Source organism: Phalacrocorax aristotelis, chromosome 5 (genome assembly GCF_949628215.1).
Source record: "Phalacrocorax aristotelis chromosome 5, bGulAri2.1, whole genome shotgun sequence".
Lineage (NCBI taxonomy): Eukaryota > Metazoa > Chordata > Aves > Suliformes > Phalacrocoracidae > Phalacrocorax > Phalacrocorax aristotelis.
Window position 1 is genome coordinate 40820917 of NC_134280.1, and position 11318 is coordinate 40832234.

General features: G+C 41.7%; 1 protein-coding gene across 1 annotated transcript in view; it reads right to left on the reverse strand.

Moving 5' to 3' along the window:
* The window catches only part of BARD1 (BRCA1 associated RING domain 1), a 55409-nt gene extending 45606 nt beyond the window's left edge, over positions 1-9803 (reverse strand). Inside the window, exons 1-3 of the mRNA XM_075094069.1 lie at positions 9594-9803; positions 9441-9497; positions 5645-5790 (exon numbers count right to left, since the gene is read on the reverse strand). Of these exons, the coding sequence (XP_074950170.1) occupies positions 5645-5790; positions 9441-9497; positions 9594-9745 (355 nt within the window). The 5' untranslated portion in view covers positions 9746-9803. The remainder of the gene's footprint in view (positions 1-5644; positions 5791-9440; positions 9498-9593) is intronic.
* Positions 9804-11318: the final 1515 nt, after the last annotated feature.

The window sequence follows — 11318 nt, forward strand, 5'->3', positions numbered from 1 at the left end:
TGAGTCTCAATTATTAAAAGTGAAAGAGAGACACTCACTTCAACAATGTATTACTTTCACTTCAGTGCATTAACTTTCTACAGGTAATTTGTCTTCTCCATACCTTCTCTTCTATTTTTGGTGTTAGTAACTATAGTCTGGTTCCCACAGCAAACTGTGATAAAATCACAGATAGCAGACAAACTAGTCCCAATCCCTCAGCCACAAAAAATAAGTTTGAAATGTCACTTAAAACAGAACCACACAGATAGTAATTCAACACGAAAATAGACATTTGCAGTTTTCTTCTAAAGCAATTTTTCAGGGTTAAATATTTCCTCAATCTTGATTTAAATTACCCTACTTAGCCCTTGAATTAAAATATGCCAGATATTAGGAGATTTAGCTAGAGGAATATGTAAGGCATCAGACCAAAAGTGTCTTTAAGAACACAGCTTGAGGCTAGCTACTCAGTCATTTAGGTATCTCAAGATAATTATCAAGCACAGCACTGCAGCTATTTGGTTTTCCAGTAAGGCTGAGCTTGGTGCAAACAGGAAGAAAAGCACTGAAATTGAGACTGAAATCTCATAACTAGCTAGCCTTCAGAAAGATACCACATCCAATTTCATTCTGACAATAACATCTAAAAAAAGGAAAAGCTTGATTGCAAACAGATGCAAAATATAAAAGTTACTATGTACTTGTCTTGCCTTCACTGTTTACACAACTAGCAGATTTCCTTCTAAAATATTTACCTTGCTAGAGCTATCAGTCATCTCCAAGTAAAGAGCAAGAATAAAATCAGCTTGCATAAATAATTTGTGCGACAATTTTGTGATGGCCAGAATTCTTTTTGATGTGTAAGCACAGTAAGACTTTAAAGTCCAAGTGACAAATTCAATCAAAGGCACTGTCCTTCAGAATTAGGATCTAAAGCAGCATAACACAATTAAGTATTTACATTGCAAGCTATGTATATACCACTTCTGGCAGAAAGAAAGCTTGTGAAAAATCAGCCATAAGGGTTCTTAAACTGATCTGTTCATTACTGGTTGCTCAGCAGGGACTTACTAGTCAGGTTATTAAAAATCTGTTGAAAAGACACCAAATAAATACTTTCCCAGGATTATTTTTCCTCACATGCAACTACTTTAGGTGTAAAAGAGTATTTGCGTGTTTTAGAACTGGGAGGCACTCACAGAACATGATTAAAAGGCCACGTGCACTGTGAAAGGGATCTGTCACATTGAGAGGCCACCCATGGACACCCAGGGTACCCCCATCGCCTACTGGGGAAGAAACCACAATTTCTGCCAGGGTGTGTGCTCTCTCATCAATTCTTCAATAACTCCATCCTTCGGATTACTCTGTAGCTAAGATCAACTTTATCTGAGTAGTTCTGCAGAGCATCTGCTAAACGTTATTCTTAGGCTCTGCGGCTCCTTTCCTACACTTTCAAAGCGTAAAAGGTAGGGAGTAGAAGTAATAAGGACAAACGGCCAATCTACCCTCCCTGAAAATCTAATCCTTTGGTGGACCCAGAGCTGTGAGAGGCAGGGAGAGAGAAGACACACAGTGCTAATATGTAAATGTTAATTTATATAAAGAGGTTATTATCTAGTAGATAAGTGCATTCAGTTAAACTGCCTTCATAGAAAATTGCTTATAGAAAAATTGATCCAAAGGAATTCTTTGCTGTTGCCAAGTTGGAAGCCAGAGCTTGAATCGAAACAGGAATGAAAAAATTACTATATATGATAGATGGTTTGTCTTTTTAATACATAAGATGTATCCTCCCCAAATTTTTAGAGATGCACTGGAACAAGGTAAATCAGTAAAGCAAGCCTTACTAATTCTAGATTTTAAGCATCTGCAATAGTGTCAAGACTATCCATGATAACAGTATTAGAATCAGCCTATAATAAATGCAGTAAACCTGTTAATAAACGTATTTAATAACTGCAGTTACCTATTAAACATAACATTCATATACACACTATATTAAGTGAATTCTTCCTAAATTACTTATTTGCACATAATAAGGACAAGTTGCTTAATGCTGACATTTAATACAGTTGAATTTAAGTGTTAAAGGGTTGACAGACAAAAATATTAGGAGACACACAACACCTTGCAACTAGAGAGCTACATCTCCAAGTTCTGCTGTAGTGCAATAACAGGCTAGAGCAGGAAAAAAAGGAGCAATTAGAAAATGTGGTTTAGCTATCATTAATCTGCATCAAAGGAATATAATGATGCACATTGTGTGCCTTTCAAATTATTCTCTATTATTGGTTTCAGAACAGAAGTTGAGAAATCTCTTTGACAAACTAGTCCCTTATTAAAAATCAAAGGGAAGTGCTTTGGTACCATCTGTGCAACATTAGTGCCTTCACTGAAGAATGATTATTTTGCAAGTTAAGTATTCAACACGGGGGGGGGGGGGGGGGGGGGGGGGGGAAGGGAGAAATTCCAGCTATTCAAAAACTCATCTTTAGCTATTATGAAAAAATGTCATAGCATATATGAAATGCAATATAATCTATTACAACAGGAGTTCAAAGTCTTTCCCTCCATATCAGTAAATGTGAAACTAAATTATGATACTATAAAGGCTAATCAAAAGTTAATCTCTCCTACTATCCACCAGCATCATCATTTATCTTAGGAAGCTTTGACCAACACCTGCAAGGTCTAGCTCTGTATGAGAAGAGGGGAGGCAGGCATGCTCTTTGACTGGGTTAGAGTGAACCAGATTATGTTAGAAAGAATAAGATAAAATCATCTATAAATGGTCGCTGTGAAAATTTACAACAATCTCTTCTTTTTAAAGAACATCACACAGAAAAATCTGATGAAGTATTTTGAAATTCACTTTCAAAGTCATTACTGTAAATCAACCTTCTTCATCTGCCATATACTATATACACTATGTCCATGATTCAACAAGCTCTTACTAATTGCCCACCTATGAAGACTATCATCCCAATTCTCAAGATGTCTTGGACTCTGCAACACTAAAGCTAAAGATTTTGAGTTGCAGACATCCCACCTATGAAGCCTGCCAGCCAGATAGCTTCCCCTTACCTCATAAAAGTATGACACTAGGCAGTGAAAAGGTCAGACAGCTCTCCTCACCTTGCCACAGATTAAGGATATAACATCTCTAATAAGTGAATTTATTTTGAGATTCAGCATTTGGAACCTACAGTTTGCATCTTCTAGCCAGTTTCAGGTTCACTGTTTGCCAGTTCCCCTTCAGTTGCCTCGTACTAGTCTGTAGTGTCATTTGCTGAGCTTCCCTTTTAATTTAAAGGGAAGTATTAGCTGTTTTGCACAGTCTTTCCTGAATTACTTGCTACTACTTCTTAGAACACACATGGTGTTTAGCGAACAGCTATTCTTATCCCAGCAGAGCAAAAAGTGAGATCCCTCTCATATCTACTGCAGAACCTTGGGGTACAGGGATTTTTACACTTGAAATATTCAACACACAAGCTTAACCCTATCCTTTTCACAGTAGTTCTGTGGGGTTTTTTTTTCAAGACAACACACAACTTCCTGTGTTCACTAGGTCTGACGTAGATTAAAAATATGTGTAGTAAGATATATTTGCATTAGAAACTTCAGCATGAACAAGGATCTCAAACAGAAGCCTTGAGACAAGCCACAATTGTCTTAAACCAAAGCATATAAAACAAATATGCAAAAGGGATATAAACCAGATATATGGAAAGATTCCTTTTTCAACCATTTCTCTTCCTTTCTTCCACAGAAAGATTGATTTTTTTTGGTTTGTTTCCTTTACTGGAACATAAAATACAATTTCTGACTTTCTAACAAAAAAGAAATTAAACTATTGTTGACAGGAGCATGGCAGAATTACAGTGCCGTAGGAATATGAAAGCAACTCCTTAACAAGAGAAGCCCTGACTCTCCAAACTCAAACATATTTCACTTTGTATACATTAAGTTCAAGACATACATCTATGGGAGGTGACAGATTTGCCAGAGATGAATGACAAAACATCCTAAAGGATTTGCTCTCAAAATCTTTAAAGCTACGGCATCCAGTGATTTGCCACAGTACAACACATAATTGGCTGTCGACAGAGGCGTACTCATTTACTTGAGTATCCAAACCATTCCTGACAGTGATCTATCACGAGCTCAGGTTTCTTCCTTAACCTCAGTATGAAACATCCAAGAGGCCATTAATCCTTAGTCCAGGGCAAAGACTTACAAGTGATGGAAAGTAACGTCCCTCATCAGTTCATAACTTTAGCTCCAAATAAAATACTCTTGTAAACTTCAGGTTTGTGTCTGATTTTAAGTTAAAACACAGAACGATAAAAAGAACCTCATTTTGTTCTGTGGTTTAACCACACCATGCAAACTTTATTTTAGAGGAACTATAGGATTAAATGTATTATGCAACGTCTACTACAGTGAAACAGATCAATTTGTAAAGTTAATCTATCTGTCAGAGTTCTCCAAAACATCTAAACAGTATCAGTGCTACCATACTGTATTTTAAAGGCTTTATTTATAGCATCACAAATAGCTCCTCTCAGAGATTCTCCTCCAACTGTTTTTAAAAGACTTCACCACTTAAAATGCCATCATCTACAGTTTCTATGTTCCAGAAGACAATCACCATAGGATTTTATCTGTATAAAATGTATTCCATTACAGTTGGACAAAGGCTTCCAACCTCCTCACTTTAATGTATTTTGATGTCAATAAAGAGCTCCCCCATAAATGAACATGAAGGTGCCGATGGGATTAGGTTTAGAAAAGGAATCTTTAATTTAGACAAACATATTAGGAGGCAACAATGAACTTGTTAATTCTTCAATTACGTTTTCTGTATCTGACAGCTAAATGAATGTTTTCTAAAACCTGGTATTACATAAAAAGCTCCTCCTTGGGCTCGCAGAAGAGATATACATTCACCTACACTCATTTCACTTCCTTTCTTCCTACTTTGACAATCAGCCTCAAATTTGATAGAGAGATGAATTCCCAGAGTACGAACTCTGCAATCTTCTAGCACAGTCAGTAATGACAAAATTCTGTTGTAGCAGACTAGCAGATTGTTAGGGACCAGAAAATAAATGAGTTAAGAATTGCCTCCTTCCCCTTTTAAGCAAGGAACACGGACAGGTTTTTTCCATGTGCAAAAACCCTAAACTGAAAATTACTGGGACATCATGCACACCTCAGTGCACAAATACACAAAAGGCAAGAGAATATACACATTAATCCTTTAACAGGGCCCCCATAAAGAAGTGTATACTGCAGTACATTACACATTTATGCTCCCCTCCCCTAGAAGCACAAGATATGACAACTTGTGCCCCTGGTTAGTGAAACTAACTGCCATGTGGCTTCAGAATCTATCCCACTTTTGTCTAATTTTGGAAAACAGATTATAATGAATTATGGACTAACCCACTCATGCAGATTTCATAGTAAAACAGGTTCAAAGAATAAGCAATCCACACAGACAGTTCTCTTCAAACCAAATTTTCCACACATGATTCGGAACAGCCTTTCAGAATCTTAAGCAAGGCTGCACTGCTCATTCTCTATAAAGCTCATGAAATGAAACTGAGCAGTCTGGATTCAATGACTGTCAGAGACCCAGGTTTGCTCTTACCTGAGGTGTCTGCACCCAGCAGATGCCGCAGTTTGCTGCAAAGCTGAACCATGTTATCTAGTTGACGGTTTATCTGTGCATCTTGCACCCAGGCTGGCACGTGGCACACTGGGCATTCGGTGCCAATACAGTCACCCACACAAGATCTGAAAGTCAAATGTAAAAATCCATTATCCAGCATAAGTTATCTACTGTAGTCACTATCAACGTTTTCACAGCCAAACTCTCAGCAAGATTCTCTTATTTTAGCATTGACAAACCACTATTGTAAAACCCACATGAGTTAGTCACAAATGCAGAGGAGGACATATCATAGCAAGTAACAAGCCATAATTAAGCAAGCCAAGTCCAGGGCCTTGTCAGGACGCTGTCATGAAAGACGTGGTTTCTTGTGACTCCCACAGACTCACATGGTGATCCAAATTTTCAAGGTATGCTAAAGCTCCATTGGTGTTTGTCGCCAGATAACAATTACGTTCAAACAGTTAAAACTCCACATTCTTTTACGCCTCAGCTAAAGGTAGGGCTATTCTTATGCAGCTGGCTATTTTTAAACAAGTGACAGAAAGCTAACCTGTAATGAACTATCATTTCTGGGTTTCCTACATGAAATTTTCTTTATATCAAGAACTTTCACCTGTCTGAACAGTTTTAAGAATTCCCATGAGTATCTGCAGTTGTTTGGAGTATTCCATCACTTTTCTCTTTCAGAGCATTCATGTCAGGAGATGATCAAGGTGGAGTGGGGAACACATTTTCTTAGCAAAGGTCATGTAACACTTGTAGCTTCTTAGCAATACTACCTTCCCCATACAAGCCTAAAATCTTTTATTCATTTGATTAGTCCAGTGAGAGGACCATACAATTTGCCATTTGAACTGCAACATTCAAGGGCCACTGTTACTTCTCAATTCCAAACTATTCTATTAAATATGTTACAATTCCATTTACTCAAGACTGAACTAATTTCAAAAGTCTCTGTTATCGTACCACCACATAGCATGCACAATTCCAGCCAACAGTATAAAATTAAATGTGAGCAGATCACATTAAGCTTTCAGAGGAACAGAACATAAGTAATATCAACACACTGCTACCTGGCAAGGAGGATCAAAATCTATGCATCTAGACTCTAAACATATAGTCAACTTGGAAGCTGACAGCCATACACCCCAAAATGAGTAGCATATATCAGTTAACAATACCAGACGTGCAAGTACAACCAGTTTTCATAGGAGAGTTATCTTCAGATCTGTTCTCTGCACCAGCATCTTCCCCTCAAACACCACACAAGCATCGTGCCTTCAGTTAATTCCAAGACAGGAAATTTGGTATGTAAAAATTGCTGCTAGGTATGTTTTGTGCTTTAAACAGCTTGCTCTGAGCTGGCAAAGGACCTTGTGATTCACACTCTGCTATGATCGGGAGTCTGAAGTACAATTCTTGGCTCTGACACATTGTAGATGACATTGACAAATCACTTGGAGCAAAGATAAGAACCAACCAGGTCTCATTCTCTAGGGAAGCTGGCCTCAGGTCTCCCATGTCTGTAAAAGGTAGTGCAAAAGAAATGCAGAATGACATTTATACCACGGCATTTCCTAATTACTTCTAGCTGTTGGGTTTTTACAGTCATTATCCATTAACTATAACTAACTTAGTAGAGTTACTCACACAAAACTGCAGAAACTGATTTTAATAAATATCCCTGCCCACACTAAAACCCATGCTGATGGAGAACCAGTTACATTATGTGTGACCTGATTATTGCAGTTCATTAGTTTCACATATTTCGCTTCATATATTGGAAGCCAGCTCTGGCCATTCACCCCACTCCTTCCCAGGTATATTAATAAATGCCTGTCTGTAGCAATGGATCAGAATCAGTTCATGTTAGAATACTGCAGTTTTGATCGATGCCCTACCAAATTTGCTTGTAAAACAAATGAATCTAAATTTCCCTAGGTTTATTTAAAACAGTATCTGCTACCCAAGACTCAGTCATCAAAGGACACATTGAATTGATTACTAAAAGGTCAGGCATACAAAGGAGAAAAGATCAGGTATAACAATAACTTGGGCAATAGCAAAGAAACTCTTCTGGAGTAAGAAATAGCTGCTAGTGAATGCTTAAGATTCCTATTGGTTATTCTTTCCAGCCTCGTCAATGCAAACTGCATCAACTTCTGATGTCTTGAAAATCTTTCTTAAAAAAAGAAAACTTCAGCAAACTGTGGTGTTTGAAATCTATCACCTAGAATACACTGGGGTTATGCAAAAGAAAACCACATGACCTTGGATGCCCAACAATTGTTTATTGAGCCACTCTTACGCTACCCTCCAGCAATCTACACTACACTTGAGAAAAAAACATTATATCAGTTAGATATGAACAGATTTATAAATAACTTTTACAAGCTTCTGGGTGTTATTTTACCAAGTATGCTGCGGACAGGTAGTACAAATGGAAGAACTAACAAAAACTTTGCTTCAGACAGCAGAATCTTCTATAGCAATTAACGGCCAAAGCTGGGAAAGAACCCACATGTATGGATAGAAAGAAATAATTTTTACATCTTTTAATACATCCATACTGGGGAGGAAGAGATGCTGAGGGCATCTGTCCCATAATCAGTTACTCCCTAAAAAGCAACAATATCTTTTGCTAGTGTTTTACTCCTCAGGCCTTCAACACTTTAAGCTCCTGTTAGAAAGGTGCAGCTCAAGACAGGGAGCCAATACACAGCCGTGAGGGAGGGAGGGGAGGGAGGGTTTTCCTCTGCTTTTATTGACATAGTGACTACAGCATTAACAAGAGGCAAAGATGAATATCTGGACTGGCTTACAAGCAGAGGTTAGAAAGTGTCCATCCTCTCCACTGTTACAACCATAAGATTCAAGTAGACAGCTCACATCTGTGCTGTGCAGAGAAACAAACCATTTAAGATATATGCCTGACCTTTTAACTCCCTGTATTTGCGTACCATGAAGAGCAGTGACATACAGGACAGCCAGAAGGTTCCACCACCTTCCCCAAATGAGGCTGTGGGGCAGGAACATTTCAGAATCTGCCTGTACCAACAATGCAGTGAGTCATCCTAAAACAGGCCAAGTGACTACACCTCCTCAGACCTGCCTTGTTAGCAGGATGTTTCTAACTTAACTCAGGTTTTTTTTTTAACAGATTATCTGACAAACTGTAAGTAGAGGTACTCATGCTATCCCAGCACGTTCAGATGGACATGAATACAGAAACGGTTACAGTGGCAGATCTGAAGGAGCAAAGCCGTTAGCATAGCAGAAGGTCAAAGGAATGACAAGTAGCACCCAATCCCCTCAAGGAGAACAAAGTCCCCTTGGAAACAGGGAGCATCCTTCCAGACTGCTCCTTTTAGTTTGTTTCGAAGGGAGAAAGAGGAAGGAGCTGGAGATGACAGTAAGAACCGTTAGTTGTTTTCACCTCCTACCCAAGTAGGAGTGGACACCCCCCCTATCAGACTGAGGGTTGCCTTTACACCAGGCAAACATCCTGAAGCCCAAACCAGCACTCAGGAAGCCCGGCCTGCGCCCTAGCAAGCCAGACACCCGCCCCAGAGCAGCGAGCTGGACCCACTGGGGGACAGCAGCTCCCGCTTTCCTCTCCCCGGCCAGAAAGTACTCCCGGTGCCCCCCTCCCTCAGGCAGCAGCCCTTACTCCAAAGCACGGCGGCGAGGGAGGGGCAAGGGGCGCCCCTCAGGGAGCCGGCGGCCGAAGGGGAGGCAGGGCGGCCGGGCCCCGGCGCACCACGCTACTTACAGGCAGAAGACGTGCTGGCACTGCCCCAGGGACACGGGCTCCCGCAGGACGCCGGCGCTGTGGGCAGAGGAAGGAGAAACGCGGTAGTTTTAACAGGCGCCTCCTTAAGGGCACAGCGACAGGGGCGTAACGGGGAGGGGGGGCATCCCTTACCAGCGGGAGCAGCTCAGCGCTCTCTCCAGCCGCCCCAGCGCGGCGCGGGTGCGGGCCCAGGGGGGGCCGGGCGGCGCCATGGGGGCGGCAGTGAGGGGCTGACCGCCCGGAGCCAGCTGGTTGCCGGAGCAGCCGCGCAGCGCTTCCCTCATTGCCTGCCGCACCGCTTCCCGCCGCCGCTCCGAATCCCCCGCCTGCCGCCACTGCGCAGGCGCCAGGGGCTGCGCGCCCGACAGCGCGCATGCGCCTTGAGAGGGGCGGCTCGCTTCCCGCGCTTGGGGAGCGGGGCGGGGAAGCGTGGAAAGGGGAGGGGCCACCCGTGAGGGGAAGGCTGAGGAGACTAGTGAGCTGGCTATATGTCAGCGTGAAGTTGAGGGGTGAGCTACCTCCATAGCATCCGAATCGATCAAATACCCAAACCCGATGCGTCTGTATCATCTTTCCAGTATCTATCTATGCGGCATGAACACCCACGCAAAGGAGGCCTGAAGCGGGCGTCGCAATGCCTCCTCCCCTCACACCCAGCACAGAGCGCAGGCAGGGCACCAGCCCTTTTCTGCCCCGACTTTAAAAATTTAATTTTCTTCCCCTCTCTTCCACCCGTCCACCAGCTTCAGTGTGACAGACATACTTCACCTGTCACCCTTATTGTGGGTTTCAAGGGTGTTTTTCTCCTCAGCTGTGCATCCAGCAGCACCTCAGGGTTCAGCCCAATCTCCCACTTTTTACAGTTGCTGTTTCTGAAGTAGTACTTCCATAAACGCAGCCCCTGCCTTCCCCATACAGTGTAATTACTGAACCACGTAAAGTTGTTATAGCAGGAATTTATCACTTTCAGGTACAAATACTCCTGGCCAAATAGAAGATCGAGCAGGAATGCCAGGAGCGATTTATAACAGGCTTACTGACATTTTGTATCGAGAAGCTCTGCTGGTGAATAAGCATCAAGCCATAAATCTCAGAGCAAACATGATTAAAGCGAGCAAGTTATTCTTTGAGGGAACTTCATCATAAAAGGACACGGCAGTGTTGAGCCACAAAATTTGGTTGGCAGCAGTCACAGAAAACAGATGTCAGTACTGGGTCCCAGCAGCCCGTCTGACGTTTCAGTGGTGTTTCTTGTCCCATGTCTCCCTCCGTTTGCTTCCTGCAGGTGGATGGTTCCCCCTCGTCCCTGCTTGCCGGCTAGAAGTAAAATCAGCAAGACTGAGCAATGGCAGAGGGACTAATTTGACTGGCGGTGGCAACAGGGGCATTTTACACAGCTCTTTCCTCATCTAGAGAGAAGGACTTCTACTCAAATGAATGTTAAATCAGGGCTGAAAACATTTCTTAATAAGTTACCCTTGCCTCCCAAGAAGGAGGTTCTTCAGTTTTCAGGTTTCACACTCCTCTGCTTCAGAAGTTCGTTCCTGAACACTGGGGGTGTTCTAAATTGGGATTTTATTTTTTTTTTCTTTATGGAAGGTTAAATGTTTATCTTTGCTACTAACATTAGGCAAAGGTGGAAGAATATCAACGCCACACAGGATGGGGAATCATAAAATCTCTCAGCTCCATTGATTGGAGAAATTTTGCTGCTGTCATCCAGGGCAAGCTGATGTGTCACCAGGTGAAATGCTGTCGTGCTGGTTTAAATGGTGGCATATTCAGCCTTTATTAAATCAGTGTCATTGTATCTCCTAACCTGCTTGACCCAGCAAACACCCTCTTGGCTTTCTCTGT